At 46.6% G+C, this 20,656-nt stretch overlaps 1 protein-coding gene across 4 annotated transcripts in view; it reads right to left on the bottom strand.

The window, feature by feature from the left end:
• The window catches only part of LONRF1 (LON peptidase N-terminal domain and ring finger 1), a 272,719-nt gene that overhangs the window by 85,689 nt on the left and 166,374 nt on the right, over positions 1 to 20,656 (bottom strand). For all 4 annotated transcript variants that reach the window (XM_069653983.1, XM_069653982.1, XM_069653984.1 and 1 more), the window contains exons 6-7: positions 13,633 to 13,732; positions 9,804 to 9,918 (exon numbers count right to left, since the gene is read on the bottom strand). In XM_069653983.1, coding sequence (XP_069510084.1) covers positions 9,804 to 9,918; positions 13,633 to 13,732 — 215 coding nt within the window. The remainder of the gene's footprint in view (positions 1 to 9,803; positions 9,919 to 13,632; positions 13,733 to 20,656) is intronic.

Here is a 20,656-nt window from a genome sequence, read left to right as displayed (position 1 = left end):
GAACAACTGGGCATATCCAGGGTCAACTAGAGGTTCTCCGCACAAAACGGATAAAGAAAGCATTATTGTATACCAAGCAATGGTACCATATTAGGGCGGATAAGCTTTTGGTGAAACAGTTGTGGGGTAAAGCCCATTCTAGGACAATTATGAAACGTGGGGGTGAGAGCGGGTAGAAAGAACAAAAGAGGAGGGGACAGAAGCGATCAGATCCCTTCCAAAAAAACAAGACTCCCGGGCCAAGTGGGTATACAGAAGGCTTCTATAAAAAGTATCGAGAGTTACTAGCCCCTAGGCTTACAAGTTTAAGAAATTTAAGAAAAAGGGACATATAACACAGACAATGAACAAAGCCAAGATTATAGTGCTAATTAAGCCGTGCAAAGAACCCACATGTCCGGGCGCATATAGGCCAATAGCCCAGATTAATTTAGATGCCAAATCTTACACAAAGATCCTAGAGAACAGAATGACAGATCTGTTGCAGAAGCTTATAGGATAGGCGGATTTTATATCTCAGAGGCAAACGAACAACAACACTTGGAGGATCGGTCACTCGATAGAATTTTTTCTATCGAGTGACCGATCCTCCAAGGCCCAAAATTCAGCAATACTGGCGTCATTAGATGCTGAAAAGGCATTTGATAGAGTCGAATAGTCCTTTTTATTCAGCACAATGGAGGCTATGGGGTTCAGGGAGAAATATATTCATATGGTTAGGGCAAACTAACTCCCCTACAATTTGGATAGCAGTTAATGGGATTCTCACAAACAAGGTGAATATAGGGCGGGGCACAAAACAAGGTTGTTCTTTATCTCCCATGTTATATGCCATATATTTAGACCCCGTGCTAGCCAAGATCCGGGGAACTGACCAGGTAAAAGGGATAGCCATGGAGGGAGAACACTGCAAGGTGATAGCATTCGCTGATGACATACTGGTAGCACTATCGCACCCGGAAATGTCACTGTCGGCGTTGTTGAAAGAACTGGAAAGGTTTGCATCAGTTTCTGGGCTAAAAATAAATAGACAGAAGTCAGAAATGTTGAACCTGTCTGTTAACCCTGTTACAATAACAAAGTTGAGCACCCGAACGCAAATGAGGATTGCGGACAAGGGAATTTTATATTTGGGAATGACCCGCACCAAAACTTTGGGGAGGGTATATGGTGCAAGCTACCCTTAGCTGCTGGACAAGATTAAAAATGACCTCATAAAATGGAACCCATTAAATATATCCTGGCTGGGAAGAATGACTACAATAAAAATGTTAGTGCTCCTGAGATTACTGTACTATTTTCAGGCGCTGCCCGTTAGAATTTCGAATGTCTTTTTTCGCTCACTTACTAAAACATTGACAACCTTTATAGGGCGGAATAAACCACAGAGGGTGGCAATGTCTACCTTGACTGCAGCAAGGAGGTTTGGGATTCCCCATTTTTATAGATAATTTGAGGCAGCCCAGCCAAGGGTGGTGCGAGAGTGGTTTGCAGACAGTGCACAGAAAATCTAGGCCAGGCAGGAAAGGGCAGTGGCAGGTTCATCTTGATCTGGGCTCTTATAGCTAAATAAAAAACAGACATCCTAATGTTCGAATCGTGAAATAATTGAAATGGGTGTGGAGGTGTGTGACTCAGCAGTTAAGCGGGGGGCACTCACAGTTAACCCTGCTTTTTTCCCCATTGTTTGAGAACCCAGATTTCCCACCGGGAATGGTAAGAGGGGCATTTAAGAAGTGGAAATACTCTGGATGTCAAAAAATACAGGATATGTACCAAGGCCAGACACTTCGCACATTTGAGGAGTGCACTCAGAATCTGGGGATAGGAGAAAAAGATAGGTTTCAATATAAGCAACTGAAGCATTGGTTGACCGATTAGAACGGCTGCCAAAAGACAGCTGACTCCTTTCGAGGAATAGGTTATGACCCATTTAGGATCAAGGAGTTTGGTGTCCACTCTGTACAGATTTCTTAATGAACAGTAAAAGAAAGTACACTGGAACTACATTAAAAAAATGGGGGGAAACTAACACGCTCCATTCAGATGAGGCAAATGTGGATAAAAGTCCTACATCAACGGCACTGCACACCGGCTAAGTTACATGCTATGTATCCATCAGTATCAGAGAATTTCTGGAGGGGATGTAGTGCAGTGCTGGACTGGGGCACATTTGGTGGGATTGCCCGTAGTGCAGTGCTGGACTGGGGCACATTTGGTGGGATTGCCCGGTGTTGTAACCCTTTTGGGAAGAGGTGAAAAAGCAGATGCAGGGTTTGTTTCAAGGGGTAGAGCAAATAGAAAAGAGGGTGTTGACGTGCAGCATGTGTGACCCGAAGTCACGGGGTATATGCTAATTCCCAGAAGCAGTGCATTATGACCCTGATAAGAGCAGCATGGTTGGCAATAGCTCAAAGATGGAAACAGGACCCCCACGTGTCAGGAGTGGCTTTGAAAGGTATGGGATGTGGTGCCAATGGAATGGGTCAGATAAACGCTACAAGGGGATCATGAAGCCTTTCGACAGGACTGGGGCTTGGTTTTGTAATACTTACAAAGCGACTATATGCTGCAATGGTGTCCCCACAAAATCAGAATGTTGGAAATTTTGTGAATCCTTGGTGACCATTCAGTAGTCAAATGTTGTGGACTCCCTCCGACAGCCAGGGGAGGGGGGAGAATATGCTGTATAATTTGATGTAAAAAGCAATAAAAAGATTTAGAAGAAAATAAAATGCATACAAATGAATACAAATAGATTATTGCAATTTAAAAAAATATGGAAATAGAGAGTAAAACCAAGTAACTTTGGAGGAAGAGTTATATTCCAGGGAAGGCTAAGGGGGAAGAGAAAAATGGAACAAAAGACCAAAAGAATCAGTCTCAGAGTTCCCTCTAAAGATACATGGTTCACAGTTGGGCTAAGAAAAACAGTTAGGCTAAGAAAAAGCATAACAAGTCAGAACTAGGTCTCCAACATACTCGAAATTAGAACAATGAGTCACTGGAATTCTTGATAAAAATGTATAGCAAACTAGCTCTGAAAAGAGAATGATACAAAGCTGCCATGTTCAGCTTTGGTTAACCTGGTGCCGTTAGGCAAAGGATTTAATGAAAGCTATGAAACAATTGCCTTGCATTGTACTTGGACACGTTGGGCCTCATTCCGAGTAGGGCGTTAAGGGTTAACGGTCACTGGTAACGAGACCGGTGCCGATAAACCATTACCGCCCGACTATGAGTTCTCTTTGCGGGTCCTTCCTTATCGCCTGCTTTTAGCAGGCGTTAAGGACGGGACCCGCAAAGGGATTCCGGGGTCAATAACGGTACCGTAATTTACGGTACCGTTATTGCCGCCTTCCCCCTTCCCATTGAGCCCTATGGGGGCTCAACTGGGAATGGGGAATGGCCCTGGTGAATGGGGAATTACCGGTCCCTCCGACCTCGGAATGGACCGGTAATTACTCCATTCACCAGGCCGGAGTTTGGACGAGTTCGGAGGCCGCCATGCCGCAAATAGCGGCGTGGTTACCTCTGAACTCGGAATGACCCTCATTGATCCTGAAGCAATACTGGACCTGGGCTTTCTTGAATTACTCTTTTAATTTCAAATAAGTTACCCCGCTGATTTATTTAGGTATGTTTTTGGTGCCTTACAATGTAGTGGGTTTCTACACTTCTGTTAGTAAGGACTACTGAAGTGCGGAGATGGCTCGTTCATAATAGGTGAGGGGGAGCAGAGCCGCCAAACCCCTTGCCCATTATCGAAAAGCCACGACTTAAACTGTCAGTTTTCCTTTGACAGTATCTGTGTTCCCCAGCATGCATGTCCAATGGACCATGCATGGCTGGGGTTGATTTGCTCCCCAGACTTGCATGGCCCACTGGGGAACGGCACCTCTGAGTGTGCATAGAGGGCACTCTTTGCACCTCCCCGTAAATTCAGATGGCCTGGGGTGTAGAGTTAGGGGCACTGCAGCTGCTGTGGGCATGTGCAGTAACCAGGAAGAGCTCTTTGCTTCCTTGTTCCTAGTCGTGCTGGAGGGCTTTCAGTGAGGTGCTGGCAGTAAAGAGCAGCAGCATCCGAGACAGAAGGAAAGATTATGTATTTTTAAACTTTTAATGTGTGTATGTATGCGTGTGTAATGAGTGAGTGTATGATGTATGGGTATGCATGTAAATGAGAAAGTGTATGTGTGACCATGTGAATAAACTATTAAATTTGTTACTGTGTGTACGCTTGCGTTTGCTGGGCCGGTGCACTGATTTTGGCACGAGAGGGAGAGCGCGTGGGATTTTTTTACTGCCCATCTACAATTAAGCAAGCAGGTTTATGTGGCTACACTGGCATTTTGATGAAGCCAGTCTAGTCATTTCTTACTGTGGCATGACTTTTTTACTGGGCATCTATGGTCAATTATAATAATATATTTTTTTTAATAACGTGCTTAATACCAGGGACCGTTTCTAAGCGTAAGACCAGCATTCAAACCTGTTGCTATGCATTGTCCAGCTCCCAAGCGCGTTGCGCCTGAGCTATCCTACCGGCAATCTAAAGCAAACATAAGTGCTGCACCATTGCTGATGCCAGTTTGGACATGCTTTCTTATTGTATCATTGCAAAGCCAAAAGGACTGCTCTTACGTGAGGAAACTGGCCTATATTGGCAGAGCCAGCCTGGACATGCTTTCTTACGTTTGCTTTGTGCATAATGGCAGTAATGATACTAGGAGTATGTTGGTATATGGGAATACTGACATATTGGTGCAGCCAGCATTGACATGTATGGGTACAGCCAGCACGATAATGCATTTATGCTGCCAAACATTGTGCAAAAAAGCATCATGTGTTGGTAAATGCTCCTGTCTGCTGTTTTGCATCTTTTGGACTTTTTCATGAGTTACTCTACAAACCTGATTGCAAACTGTCTGGATTTTTACCCAATTTTTCTCCAAAAGTGTGCTGGATTATGCACAATTTTATCCCATTATTCAAAACATGTTCTCTGAGTGGTGTTTGAGGTGGTGCAGTATTGGTATACATTCTGCCTTCCTTGCATTATTAAAAGTTTTCAATGTGTGCTTACCTGAACCCTTAACTACTCTCATGCCCCATCCATACTCTAACTGTAATCCCCTTGGATATTTCAGGCTCCCTCTCTATGCTCTACATGGTAAATATTTACAACCACCCCCCCATCATTAAATCCACCAGGCGCTACTACTGACGTGAGGATCACTTAAATATATCTTTGCATAGTTTAGTGTTTCCAACCCCGCAACAATTGCCAAACTGATCCAACTCCGCCAGCAGTTCTGGTAGAGAGGTCTAAATGTGACCCAGGAAACCCAGTAAGTGATCTGCAAATAGCGAGAATTTAGATTCTACCTCCCCACATTGTGGGCCTCTAATTCCCAGATTTTCTCTAATAGCAATGCGGAGGGGTTCCAGCATTATGCAATTATGAGAGGGGACATCCCTGCCTAATCCCCCTGGATAGAGGAAATTACGAGGTTAGTTCTCCATTAACCTGGACTCTAGACGTTGGGGCTCTGTATAATGCTGCAACCCATTTACAGAAGTTTTTTGATCTGGGTCAAACCTTTCCATCACTCTCGCCATATATTGCCATTCTACCCTATCAAAGGCTTTTTCCGAGTCCATTGTGACCAATCCCGCCTCTACATTTTGTTCCCTTGTGTAATGAATCCAATCAAATATTTTCCTAATGTTATCCGGAACTTGTCTGCCTCCAATAAACCTACTTGGTCACCATGGACTAGAGACCAAACATATTGGGTAATAGGCTTGAGGGAGTGTTGCCCTAAAATTTTAACATCTGCGTTAAGTAGAGAAATAGGTCTGAAAGATGAGCAGGACTTTTGGTCTTTCCCGTTCTTATGAATCACAACGATTATGGCACCTAGCATCGGGTCTGGTTCGTCCCCTCCTGATAGAACTGCATTAAACATTTTGACAAATTGGAGGGCTAGGGTGGATCCATACATTTTATAAAAACGGTCTGAAAATCTGTCATCCCATGGGTGGTCCCCGATTTCATTCCCTTTACATAACAGATTACCTCATCATTGGTGATGAGAGAATCCAAGGAATCCACTGTCTCTCTGGTAAATACCAGGGTTTTTAACTGCTCAAGGTAATGGGAAATGTGTGTAATGTCCCCTGCATATTCCAAGGTGTTTATATGTTTAAAATACAGGCGAAAAGCTTCCCTCAATATCGTCAGCATCATACATTAAGGTACCCTGATCTGAGTAGACCGCTTCCACCATTTTAGATTTAGATTCTTCTCTTCCGGCCCAAAAATGTGTCCGCTTTATCACCCTTCTCGTTATAGTTCTGTTTCAGGAACAGTAATTTTTCCGCTCTGTGTCTTGTACCGAGTTGGGATTTGTATCTACGGAGCAGTTTGGCTATTCGGGGAGTTAGTATTTGTTTGTAGCCCCTCTAGGTTGTATGGCTTCTATTTTACTTCTAAGGTTCTTTTCTTCCCTTTGACATTCTCATTTTTTGTGTGTACCTAATGAGTTCTGCCCTTACAACTGCTTTAAACGCCTCCCATTCCATGGGGAGGCTCACTTCTCCATTATCGTTCCAGGTGACATTATTTTATATTAGTCAACAATCTCTGGGGCAGATCCTTTCTCGGGTGCAGAGAATCATTGCACAACCATCTACACCTTCTGGTGCCTCCAGCCCAATTTCCCATCCTGACCAGGACAATGTTGTGGTCTGAACAAGGTATTGAGTCTTTAGGTGTGTCCTCGACATGGTTCTTAATCCCTCCATCCGCCAAAATGCACATGCGAGTAATATGTAACAGGTGGGTCCCCTGTTTCAACTGTCAACAAGGAGTCAGTTAATCCAAGGCCATCAATAATCCCTCCAAATCTCCACGATTCCCCTTACCCTGATAGCGGGGTCCTTAAGTGTTTTCCTATCTCGCACAGGGTCGAGTACCATATTAAATTCACCTCCTATCAGTAAAGGGCCTTCTGGGAATAGTTTCCGTTTGGCCATAAGGGAATTCCAAAAGGGTATCTGTCCGGGGTTAGAACAGTACATCAAACCAACTGTTATTTTGGGTTTTTGAACTTTCCTTTTAAGAAAATATATTGACCCTCAGGCCCACTCTAGTCAACACAACCATTGCTACACTTGCTTTTTTGGCGAGTGAAAAAGCATGGAGCGTAGCCTCTTTAGTTCTACCCCCTACTCCTGGGTTGGTGTAATGCCTAACTCTCCCCTAGCTTTAAAGGGATGGTTCCCATAATTGATGTTTCTAAGGGCCGTCGAAGTCTTAAAGTCCAAAGTAAAAATCTATCAATGTCTAAACCTATGCTTGGCCTCACTCTGACAAAATGTGCTAGGAATTCTCTTAAAAGAAAAAGTTAGTAGTTCAACAGTAAATAGGAAACCAAGTTTGGTTTCAGGTGGTCTTCTCACCAGGTGTAGGATGGTTAAGTTTCACAAAAATGAGTTCAACCAAAACAGGGCTGTACATACAATATTCTCCACAAAGCCCTTATAATACTCCCAAATACCTTCAATGTCTTTGTGTTACTTGAAGTTCCCCTCCCCACGTTTCAACGTGTTCAAGTTCCAAACACCACAAAAGAGATATAACAGTTCCTTTTGAAACTCCTCAAGGTTGTGAAAACAGTCAAGTGGAGTCAGGTGTGAGTGATAATTAGTAAATGCCCGACCCTGCCAGACTATCAGTGGGAAAGTTTAAGCTCCTGCTATAGCCCGTTTCCCTTACTTTCGCCATGTTGTTTCTATGGGTAATCTTTACTGCTCTTAGTTGCCTCCTCTTCGGCTCAGTATTTGTTGGCAATGGGGAGGAGGAGATGGAGTGAGATTGAAAGTACTCCATTAAGGCTGAGGGAGAGTGGGTTGGGGTATAACTGGGACTGGAGGAGTACCATCTCTCACCCTTGGGCATGCTACTCCCAATCCCTTGTGACCTTCCACTCAGGTGATCCTCTCGCGCTTGTCCACCCCCAGGGTCGGGATCCAAGTCGGTCAAACACTGGTCCAGCCCGGAAAACTGCCATGAGAAACGGTGGCCATTCCCAGAGTTTGCATGCCTACTGGTATTGTGCTGGATGTTAGGGCTGGGGGAGAAAAGGGGATGGTGGTGTTGGAAGTGGCAGGCGTAGAGCAATTTGCCTTTGTTTTTGGATAGGGTTGAATTAAGAGAAAGTGACAACAGCGGAAGGGAATTAATAGGGTAGCTCTGGTGATTTTCTTTTGTTACAGGGAAGGGGGGCTTAGAAGAGAAAGCAGTGTGGGATAATGGAGAGAGAGAGAAGGTTGCAGGAGAGAACACAGCAGCAGTGTTTTTGGATACCGCAGGGAGGGCAACTGGAGAAGACAAAGTGGGGGTGGTGCTGGCGTGCGAGGGGCCTATGAGAAAAGGCGGCTCACAGGGAGAGGAAGGGAGCAGAGCCACAGTAGTGTTGTGAAGCAGCAAAAAGGTTTCAAATTCACTTCCCAGTATGTTCAGCACCATACCAGGAACCAACCAAAGTGCTCCAGTCCTGCCACAGCCAATCAGTGAGTGACGTAGGGTAGGACAGGAAGTCAGGCAGCTGTGCTTCTTACGTGCAGTGACTGCAGTCGTCACATCAGAATGTGTTTTTCTTCTTTTAAATAATTCTGCAACAGGCGGATAGCCAGTGGAGCTCATGGCCGACCCCTGCTTTGGGCAAGTTCCAACCCGAAAGCAGGGTCAGGTTACAGCCCAGGTTTGTCCCAGCTGGCCTTAGTCATGGCGCTTACCCCCATCTGTAAGTGGGAGTGCACATTTACTGACCGTAGCTCCCCCGTACACCATGCAGTGACATTAAAGGGCAGTTTATGGAGGGCATCCCATGGTTCAAAGTGTCACAGCGAGATAGCCTACGGAAACAGTGCCATGTGCATTTGATTTGCCATTTTTATTTGTCAAACAATGTGTGTCTGCAAGGATTAGGACATCATTTCACAAAGGGTACACCCAGAAGGCACATTCTTCCAAACTTTGCACAGCCGCTAAAACATACTTGGGAACAATCCGGATTGTCTAAACACCTTGAGAAGTGCAATTTCAAAGTATAATCTTACATATGTTGGCAGAGAAAGTAGAAGAACATATCAAGTTTGGTTATACAACTTGTCCAGGTGTCCTAATAGACCTTCATGCATATGCCCAAACACACAGAGTTAACGTCACGTAAGTATGTGTGTATTGCACTACTTGGCCTGGGGAGCAAAACTTGTTCTAGCCAACTTTGTCAAACAATTATTTTCTAGGGTAAGAGGCAGGAACTAAATAGTTCCCAGGTCTGGACAATTCCGAACCCTTAAACGGTGTACATTTCTAATTGCCGCATAATATTTCAGATGCCTAGCGCTGAATCTTCAGGAGCCAGTCTCGGACTCACGCATAAGGCAGAAGGGCAATGCCCAAAGGGGCCTATGTGGGCCCCTTTAGTGACTTAGTGCACAGTACAGCTGATAGATTTAAACTTATCTAGTGGCCCTGTGTACTTTGAAATAAACCATTTCTCACAACTCTTCTCAAAAACGTATCCCACACGCATCACTCAAGCAGTAAGTCGGGAAAAGTCTCAATTTGCAAACCAGTGAGACGCCTCAATTCCATACATAGTACAATTCCCCTGATTATCAGTCCCCAAATCTGAATCAATGGTCAAGCGAATAGGTGTCCACGCCACCCCATCCCACACAAATGTGCCGCTCCTTCAGGCCACTCTGAGGCCAAGGCAGCTTCTCACCTCTCTCAGGCTTTGCTTGCATAGAGGGCAGCAGGGCCTGTGGTCCAGGCATCGTTCCAGGCACTCTTTGCAGAAACTGTGACCGCATGGTGTGGTAACCGGCTCAAAAAACATCCTAGCAAAGAAGATAAAAAGAAATAAATGGACGACAAAGAAACTGGCTAAAAATTCCCCCAAAAGAGCAGCGATCCTAGGACACCTAAGAAAGCAAAAAAACGACAATCGGACAATTGCACACGAGGAGGCACTAGCAGCCCACAATATTAAACAACACAGAACTATGGGATATGCACGCCAGTATGCGGGGGAAGCACAGCAATATTAACAACTAACCTTTACCCGGTACGCTGCAATGCACACACTAAGAGCTGTTGGTGGTAAACACCCAGGTTGGCTGTCAGAGGGTACTGGTCCAATGAACACCCCCTGGAGCCCCCTCTAAAGACTTGGATTAAAGCCAGCCACACAATATCCTAGTCAATTCAAAGGCCTGCTTTGGTAGAAGCATCCTTAGCTCTTATTGGTCACCACCAAATCCCATTCACAAAGTGCCTACCAGACAAACCGAGCAAAGGTGAAGAAGAGTCTGGGGAGAGGAGGTCCGTCTCCTTCCAATGACCATCACTGGATGGGGTATGCAACCACTAGCGACCAGTTACAGGTTTTGCAGAGAGACTGTCAAATTCACAGCTGTACATAATACTACCATGTAGGAGGGGAGCCCTGTGGCAGCATCGAAATGTTGGCATGTTGTACCTTGAGTCTAGACAATGCCCAAATTGAGTTTGAACTTTCATGAATGTTGAGACTGGTAGTTGGTGATCGTTGATTCATGCAGGAGCTTGATTGCCACAGTGGAATCTTGCATCTAAAATATTACCAGAGCCATCACCAGAATTAGTGGAAAGCATGATCAAAGCTAAGTCGAAGCGTAAGAGAACAACATTCCCTCAAAATGATGTGGTTAACTGGAAGAAAAACTCTTAGCATGTTGAAGTGCTCTTGTATCGCAAAGGTGAATGGTAAGTTTACTGGATCTGCTCGGTTATTTTCTTCTACGTTCATTGCTTGGATGAAAATGGTGCACTTTCTGGCCCAGCGGTGAGGCCCGATTATACAGTTGTCTGGAGAGAAGTCCTCTCTCGGTTAGGCTGCAATACATCGCTGGCAGCATGTCACAAGTGTTCCACGGAGACAACACAGCAAAGCTGCCCAACCCACCCAGCTATGCTCAGGCCTGTAACTATGGGCCCCAGGGTCATCACCTTATGCGGTAATGGCTGCATGCTCGGGGCTTTTTGCCTAAATAACAGCCTAAAGCTGCAGAACCTTGTTCTGAAAAAGAGTTCTGAAGAAAACCTGTACTGAGATCAGTCACTTTCCCTGTGCCTGTCGAGGCCCACTATGAAGGAAGATGCTTGCATTGGTCTAACTTGACTTTTTCTAAAGCACAAAACAAGTTGAAAGCACACACGAACTCTGCTCTTGTAGGTGAAAAAAAACTGGGGTGTTTTTTCTGAAATGATGAGTTCAGCGTTATTATTATTATTTTTTATAAAATCGGGCCTACCCAGCCTCCTCCTTCACACTCACTGTTTCTTGCACTCATCTATCTGTACAGATTACCACACTTGTGTTGAAAAAATGTGCAATGGTCCCCCACTCCAGTTGCTCTGGTCAGAGGGAGGGGCATCACTAGGCATGCTCTTGAACCGTTCAACGCCTACTCTGCTTCCTAACCAAAGCAAAGAAGCCCTGCCTTCCCAGTGCCCTGCAGTGGATCATGGTCTACTGGGTAGGTCCAAGATAACGTCTGTGGTACTGATCCTTAGGAGCAGTACAACCTCGGTCAGGAGGAGTAACGGGTTACCAGTGAACTGTAGGCCTCCTCCTCTTTGATATTCAGCAATAGGTTACCAGTGAAGGGCATGCAGAAGATGGGCACATGGACTCTGAGCCCCAACACTCATGTGGTTTTAAGGTTGGGCCTGTAAAGATTTGACCCTTGGCCTACTCGCACTGCAATGCAGCACAAATATTTATCGGGTGCACTTTCTCCCATTTCCCCTCCCGAAATACCTTTTACTATAGGAATTCTAGGCCCCATTTCCATCCTCTATAGTGGGCTACAAGCACTGTAGGGTTCTCGGATGTGGTCAAGGCCTGCTTGAGCCCACCCTCTCCCAGGCCCATATTTTGTATGTAGACCAACAAAGCAGGACACAAAAAGTGCAATAGTTTATTCACAGTTAGTTTGAGGTAATTGCCTACATGGTCTAGGGCTTTAGATGATTTTATCTGGAGCTAACAGTGTCAAAATGGGATAAACAATGAAGTGACCGGGTCCCTAGTAAGGCAAATCTATACTCCTCATGGAAAGAGACCGCATTCCAGTCTGAAGTGCCTTCCCCAGGATTCCAGTTTTTCTCCCTGAGGCGGGAAGCGGAGCTGGGGAAACACCTATACGACCAAGGGATTGGAATTCTCCATGTAAATTTGGTTCTCAACGCAAATTCAGTCGCATGCATATATCGTCCAGCCGCTTCCTGGCTCAAATCACAATCACAGGGATGGATGTTGTGCCATGTTCACCATTTGTAATCAATCCAACCAGGTTAGTGCCTGGCCCACTTATTCCTGACCGGCTCCCGTAACACTCACCCAGTCACAGAAATGTGGATCAGCCTGCCCATTTAGCCCAGGACGTCCAAGCCTTATCCTCCACTTTCCTGTGTCTCAGAGACAGTCCTTCAATTACCATGGCTCTCTCCCACTTTGTGCCGCTAGTTCCATAAAGGGGTGGGCCTGCTCCCTTGCCTTCTTCTATCCTTCTCTATTGTGGTCTTTTAGAAGACCCATTTCCTTGCTTCCTTTTCATTGTCTTCCCAATGTAGTCTTTCTATGCTTGAGCAGCACCTTAATATTAGTCATTTGGTCTAATTACATTCTTTGCCCCGTCCCCTGTAGGTCTGCATCTTGCCGGGTTGATAAGAGGTCCAGCAGCATCCCAACATGAGGCAACGGCCCCATTTAAGCAACGGCACTCTGTTGCTACTCTTCCCCGCTGCCCCGAGACCAGCCTGTTTCCACGATGCATCCTGCATCCACAATGCTATGCTCATGAACTGGAAATCTCGTAGGGTTGGTCATCTTCCTGTCAAGAAGGTCCCAGATTACGGACCACAGGGTAGTTCTCAATTTTCATATTTGATCATCACACGTTTGGAACTCCAACAAAGAAATATCAGACACTGAAGAGAAACGGTTCATCTGGGCTATGCTACTCTACCATGCTGCCTGCCTCTTTGTTCCCAATGTGGTCTAGACCAGATGAAGAAAGAATTGTCATGAAACATAAGAATCAGGGAAAATCAAACTAAGAAGAAAAAATAAGAAAAAGGAAAATAGGAAGATTGCAACGATTCTGAGGACATTATGCAGCTGCACCAATCAGAGAGGGTGTGGGTAAAGAAAGGTCCTTTGAATCAATGACTACAAGATGTTTGCTTTTCCAAACTTCATAGTAGTAGTCCAGACCAACCACTCGATGGCAGGATTATGCACAATAGTCTAATATTTTCATGCTACAGAGAACCCCATTGTTTCCAAAGACACTTCCTGAATCTAAGATTTGATCAAGACATCTCCCAAGATACTACTTATGGCTTCATGAAATCTTCTAGCAAGCAGTGATGCCCCAGACACACCATATGGGCCCTCACCAGCCCCTCTCCCGTGCTTATTGCCTTTCTTTTCTTCCCTGAAAGGCAGGAGTCATTCTTCTTGGTCTGGACCTTAACCACCAGTACTTGATCCCTTCCCACCTCACCTCACACACAGCGAGCATTCGAAATCCGCAGGGGACAGCAGGTCACTCAGTGCTACAGAGTTCAAGGCAGTTGATCCCACGTTGTCTCCTTCATTGGCATCTAAAAGCAGAGTTAACAAAAAAGCATGAGGTACGGCCCACCTTGGATATAGTCTCCCACCCACCACAACTCAAAGAATCATCCATCTGTGGTACAGTCTATTCGGGGTGAAACATGCATTGCTCCAACAGGCACTTAAGGCCTGCAAAGCTTGGGCTGGGTGAGTGGATCAAAGGCCTAGCCTTCAGACCAGTGCCACTGCAGGGCTAGTTGGGCTGGGGTACATAATCAGTCACACGAGACATTTGTCAGCAATACATTAGGTGTCCACACTGGCACACTGTTTGGTCCCTCTACATGCCAATAGTCCTGTGGTACAATATATAGAATATTAGATCAGTAGCCATCAACTAAGGGGATATATTCCATCAAGGGGTGTAAAGTTACACCCGATAAACAGGAGCAAAGCTAGCATTGTGCATCGGATGTTACTCGAACTCCAAGGTGGACTATACCCCGGGGTTGAAAGCTACTCATATGGGATACATTACTCACCGTAATCGTATTTCTGATGCTTGCATCTGCTTAGATTCACATGCTGTGCATAGGCCGACATCTAGTGGAAGCTGTGGAGTATTACAGTTTGTTTTTCGAAACTCGAAAATGGGCGTCGACACAGGGCGTCCCAGTAATACTATCCCTAGTGTGACGTCCACTGTACCCATGATCCCTCACGCGTCTAGGACCCTCAGATTGTATCTTTTCTGACATGAGGTAGCATGAGGAGTAGCGCGAGTACAGATTATCCAAGCAGATAGATAGAAAGATAAGACTACAAGCATCCATGCGCCTTCTCTCAGAGGGGAGGAAGGGTGGGTCGCATGTGAATCTATGCAGATACAAGCATCAGAAATATGATTACGGTGAGTAATGTATCCCTTCTGAAGCTTGTGGAATCTGCTTAGATCACATGCTGTGCATAGATTAGCGAGCAGTGTTAGAAGGAGGAGGAGGTGGGAGGTGAGAAGGGTCATGAGCAAATAAATGTCTTAGAACCGCTTGTCCCACTTGAGTATCTGTCTTGGAATGAGTGTCAATGCAGTAGTGCTGAGTAAAAGTGTGAATAGAGCTCCATGTAGCTGCTTTGCAAATGGTGTCAAGGGGTACATTTGCAATGAAAGCCAGAGTGGCCCCAATGCCTCTTGTAGAGTGGGCTCTTGGCGTGAAAGGCAGAGTCTTTTCAGAAAGGGAGTAACACAGCTGGATACAATTTATAATCCACTTAGAGATGGCACCTTTAGAGACACGATCTTCCTCTCTGCCTGTAGCTATGGAGACAAACAGTTGGTCTGTTTTCCTTAGCGTCCTAGTCTTGTCTACATAGTATAGGACCGCCCTACGCACATCTAGGGTGTGTAGTTTCACCTCAGCAGAGCTTTGGGGTTCTTGGAAGAAAGCCGGAAGCTCAATGGACTGGTTAACGTGGAATTTAGAAATAAACTTTGGTGAAAACCTACGGTGTGTTCGTAAAACCAGTTTATCTTTATGAACAGTAAAGAAAGGATCCTGCACTGACAGAGCCTACATTTCACTGACCCTTCTTATGGATGTAATGGCTACTAAGAAGGCAGTTTTATATGTCAGGTGTTTGAGACTGCTTTTATGCATGGGCTCAAAGGGGGGGGGGGGCCATGAGTTTAGCAAGCACCACATTAAGGTCCCATCCTGGTGGTCGGTTAGAAATTGGAGGGTGGAGTCTCTTTACCCCTTCCATGAAGGCTTTAACCACTGGTATTTTCCACCACGACACCTTGTTATGGGAGGTGGTGTATGCTGACAGTGCCGCCAGGTGTACTTTCAGTGAGTTAAATACCAACGCTGCGTCCAGCAGGTGGAGCATGTAGGTGACAATAGTGGAAGGAGTGCAATCAACAGGGTTGATTTGTTTATTCTGGCACCAGATAACAAATCTTTTCCATTTGTCAAAATAGCAGTGCCTCGTGTTTGGCTTCCTAGATTCTTTTAGGATGTCCATACATCTCTGAGGTAAATCGAGATGTCCAAACTCTATGACCTCAGGAGCCATGCTGCCAAGTTCATTGAGCTGGGTTGAGGATGCACTGTTTGACCTTGGTGTTGGGACAGTAGGTTGTACCAGCATGGGAGTCTGATGGGTTCGCACACCGCTAGTCTGCGCAAGTGTGGGAACCACGGTTGCCTCGCCCACATGGGAGCAATTAGGATGAGCGTCATCGATTCCCTGTGCATCTTGTTGACCACCTTCCTCATGAGAGGATGTACGCAAACATCCCTGACTAGTTCATCCACAGGGCGTTCCCCTTGGAGTCTGGCTGAGGGAACCTGGAGGCGAATCCTGGGCATTGCCTGTTTTCGCTTGTGGCAAATAGGTCTGTAGTGGGGAAACCCCACTGTGAGAAGATGTCTTCTACGACTTCTATGTGTAGACACCATTCATGTTCTGTTGGGAGGGGATCTCTGCTCAAAGCGTCCGCTAGTGAATTGAGATCCCCTGGAACATGTTGAGATGACAGGCAGATGTTCTGTCCGAGTGCCCATATCCAAGTTTTCTGGGCAAGCTTGGACAGATTTGGCGAACGAGTCCCTCCCTGCTTGTTAAGGTAAAACAATGCTGTTGTGCTGTCTGTCAAGATCTGCACCGACAGGTTCAACAGGTGGGCTCGAACGCTTGAAGCGCTCTGAATACTGCCAGAAGCTCCAGCAGGTTGATATGATTCTTGGTCACTGTGTGAGACCAGAGACCCTGAGCTGTGTGGTGAAGAAGGTGTGCTCCCCACCCTGACAGGGATGAGTCTGTGTGACTACAGCATGTACCTCGGGATCATAAAAGGGTTTCCCCTTTGACAGGTTCTCTCTTGTCCACCAGTGAAGACTGTACAAGTGTTGGCGAAACGCCCACTAGATCGTCCCACTGAACACTTGCCTGAGACCACTGTTTCGCCAACCATTCTTGCATGGGACGCATGCGCAGACTCGCTTGGGGGACCAGGTAAATATATGACGCCATCATGCATAGCAAACGCATAGCTTTGCGCACCGTTATCTGGCGACCGGGCTGATATAGAGGATTTGCAGTAGTAGATTCCGAATTCTTTCCTCTGATGGAAAGGCCAACCCCTCCTGAGTGTTTAGGACAGCTCCTAGGATCTGTTTGGAGGTGCTTGGCACCAGGCTTGATTTTTCTCATTTATGGAGAAACCCAATTCGAAGAAGAGGTTGATAGTTCTCTGAATGTTTGATCTGCAAATTACTGGGGTCTCCCCCGTGATGAGCCAGTCGTCCAGGTAAGGGTACACTGGGATTGCCTCCCTGCATAGGTGTTCCGCTGCCACCGCCAGTACCTTGGTGAATACCCTTGGAGCCAAGGCTATACCGAAGGGCTGCACCTTGAACTGGTAGTGCCGACTGTCCACCTTGAAGCGCAAGAACCTTCTGTGCGCTGGGAACATGGAAATATGCAAATAGGCATCTTTCATGTCCAATGTTGCCATGTAATCCCCCTTTTTTAGGAGGGGGATTACCTCTTGGAGAGTAGTCATGCAAAATTATTGGGGCTTGACATACTTGTTTGCAGGGCGTAAGTCCAATACTGGGCGCATTGTCAAATCTTTTTTTGGCACAAGGAAGTAAGTTGAATAAATACCCTTGTTTACCTGGTGTCCCGGACGAGTTCTATCGCGTCCTTTGCTAGAAGATTGACAATCTCCTCGAGGAGGATCTTCTGGTGGTCCAAGGAATGTACTTTTTGACGTAGAGGGTGGTTTCGGGGATGCTCTAACAGTTCTATGCAGTATCCTGCGGACACTGTGGACAGCACCCATCTGTCTGATGTGATCCCTTCCCAAGCTTGGGTGAAGTTGGTAATGCGTCCCCCTACTGGAGATGCGTGGGAAGGGACCCTGATTGCGGAGTCACTGTTTTGTTTCCCCTGTTGTAACTCTGGGTAGACTGCTGGTTGTTGCCCCATGATGTACCCTCCCCCTGAGAATAGTTGGAGCCTCTTTGTGAATTTTGGCCGCATGGGCAACGAAAATTACCAGTCCCTCTTTGATTAGGGGGTTTGTTGGTCACCTGTCCCAAGGATTTCAGAGTCTCGTACTCATCTTTGGCATTTTTTAATGCATCCTCTACCGCCTTGCCAAACACTAGATTAGGCTCCACCGGCATGTCGATTAAGGATGCTTGTGTCTCTGGTTTAAACCCTGACTGTCTTAACCAAGCATGCCGCTTAATGACAGTGCTCTCTGCTATCAGCCTGCCGGCGTTATCCGCGGCATCAAAGGTTGCCTTAAGGATGCAACCGGACACGGCTCTCCCCTCCGACGCAACCTGTGCCAACTGGCCCTTTAAAGGTTCCGGTGCGGAGTCGATGAGTGCAGCAACTTGCTCCCACTGGTGACAGTTGTAACTAGCCAGCAGAGTGGTGGAGTTGGCAATCCTTGCCTGGTAGGCGGAAATGGAGGCAACCTTCCTTCCCAACCTGTAGATCTTCTTGCTCTCCTTGTCGGGGGGAGCCTCAGACGAAGATAGGGGCATTCGCGCCCTCTTCCGGGTATTAGTCACTACCAGGGAGTCCAGTTTCAGTTGCCCCCTTATGTAAAGCGGGTCTGATAGGGCTGCCCTGAATAATTTTTCGATTCGGGGGTTTACTGCCCTGGTGAGGGTAAGATTGAGAAGGGAAGGATCAATTCTCCTTTGTATAGACTTGAGAATAAGGATGGTCTGGGCAATGGGTTTCTTTTCTCCTACTAGTTTTTCGGCAAAGTCCCTCTCCTCCTGTGCTCCCTGAGTGTCAATGCGGAAGTGTTCTGCCGCTCTAGACAAAACCTCATTTAGGAGAGGTTGGTTGTCGATTGGAGAGTCGATAACTTGACGTTCTTTGCCTACCAGGGAGTCTACTCTGTAGACTTCTGGGTCATCTTCCTCCTCCTCTTGGTCCTCATCACCCCCATAGTAGTCCATCCCAGTTTGGTCGTCCAGCGTTAATTCTGGATCCTCACCTTGTAGTGGATCCTCACTATATTGAGAGTATGGCTGTACATAGAAAGGGTCAAAAGACAGACTTTGCATTGGTGTCTCAACTTGAGGTTTCTTACCAGGGGGTTGCTGGTCCCTAGACCCTGAGGGAGTAGCCCTGTCAGGGGTAAAGGAGAGGAAGTGATCTGGGTTCTTGGCATAGAAGTCTGCTAGTGATGACATTCTAGACATAACTCTGTCTATATCCTCACTGGACCATCCTTTGGAGCTGGGGATAACCCTTTCCTGGGAGTGTTTCCCTGCTATGACCTGACTGGATTTATAGGTTTGTGCAGGGGTCTTGGTTAGCTGTTTATCAGAAGACTTAGCACTGTCTTTATGTAGCAGAGGTGCAAAAGAAGGCTGAGATCTTTTCTTCTGCTGTTTCCCTATCCTTAGAGAGAGGACGTTGGGATACGGGAGCAGCCGTCGAGTGGTCTGCTGACGCCGACTCCTGGAGCGTGGCCTGGGGATGGAGGTCGGCCTAGTCTTCCGACGATCATACCTCCATAACTTTGGTGAGTGAGGCACTCTTGGCAACAGTGGATGGTTGCCTGGTGTCATGCGGCGATCTTGACCGAGAACGCCCAGAGGACACTGATTCGGTGGACCGTTCTTTGTGTGCCTCTTTCCGAGAGCTCGACACGTTCGTCAAGTCTCGGTTGGACTTCGAGTGTTTAGTGGAAGTGTTGTGAGTAGCGCTCGTGTCGCCGGGTGTGTTCCCCATAGCTGCCCTGCCGGACAACCTTCCAAGGTCGGGGACTTGCGCTTGGCTGTCTTTCGACGCCACGTTGCCCTCGCCGTCAGATAGTACGGCGTTGCTGCCAACACTGAAGGTGCCCTCCGCTTCCATGGCCTCTCATTGCCTGGCGTGGTGGGCCCAACGTTTGGTCGAACGGTCCTTTAGAGACTTAGCCTTGAACCGGCTACATCCTCTGCAGTTCGCCTCGGGGTGGTCCCTCGGCAAGCAGAGGTTACAGGTGGCGTCAACCCAAGGGTACTTGCGGTTGCACTTGGGGAAAAATTGGAAAGGGAAAGGGGTATCCTGTGGCAGCGGGCTAGTGTGTGTAGGAATATATATACATATATGCGAGTGTAGAGTATGTACAACCCCCACTCTCCCTACTTGTAGGGCCGAGGCCAGAGGCCTTCCAAGGCCCGGGCCGAGGCCAGAGGCCTTCCAAGGCCCGGGCCGAGGCCAGAGGCCTTCCGAGGCCCAAAGTCCGTCGTGCAGCTCTCTACAGTTGTTTTCTTCTCCGGGCCGGCGTCGAACTTCGAAATTCGGTGACTCGACGTGGGGATAGAAGAAACGGGGAAATATTATACTATTTGCAAAATTATGGCTAAAAGCCAGGGAACTCCGCGGGATGCTTCCGACAAGTATGGCTGAAACAATCTGAGGGTTCTAGACGCGTGAGGGATCATGGGTACAGCGGACGTCACACTAGGGATAATATTACTGCCACGCCCTGTGTCGATGCCCATTTTCGAGTTTCGAAAAACAAACTGTAATACTCTGCAGCTTCCACTAGATGTCGGCCTATGCACAGCATGTGATCTAAGCAGATTCCACAAGCCTCAGAAATTATTTTATGTTGCATACACACCCAGTAAAGTATCCCTTTTCCATCCCTTGGACTCTCTTTGATGGAAATGTACATTTAACACATTTCATGGACCGAAGAATTTCTTGTGTATTGCAAGGCTCAAAATCTTGGCATGTAAGAAATGGTGTGCATGTTTAGAGTTGAGGTGGTGAAAGACTTTAAGCCTAGTTAATATCTTGCAACTTAAAATATTGCCCCCTGGTGTATTGGTCATATTTACATTCTTGTATAGATCCTTCCTTCAGTTCATACATTTATTTCGCTCTTCTTCCAGTCAAATATATTTACATTTAGAAGGTCATCCTTAACTGAGAGTACATGA

The sequence above is a fragment of the Ambystoma mexicanum genome, chromosome 3q (genome assembly GCF_040938575.1).
Source record: "Ambystoma mexicanum isolate Mex_15411 chromosome 3q, UKY_AmexF1_1, whole genome shotgun sequence".
NCBI classification, from domain to species: Eukaryota; Metazoa; Chordata; class Amphibia; order Caudata; family Ambystomatidae; genus Ambystoma; species Ambystoma mexicanum.
This window is presented reverse-complemented; position numbering and strand designations above follow the sequence as displayed.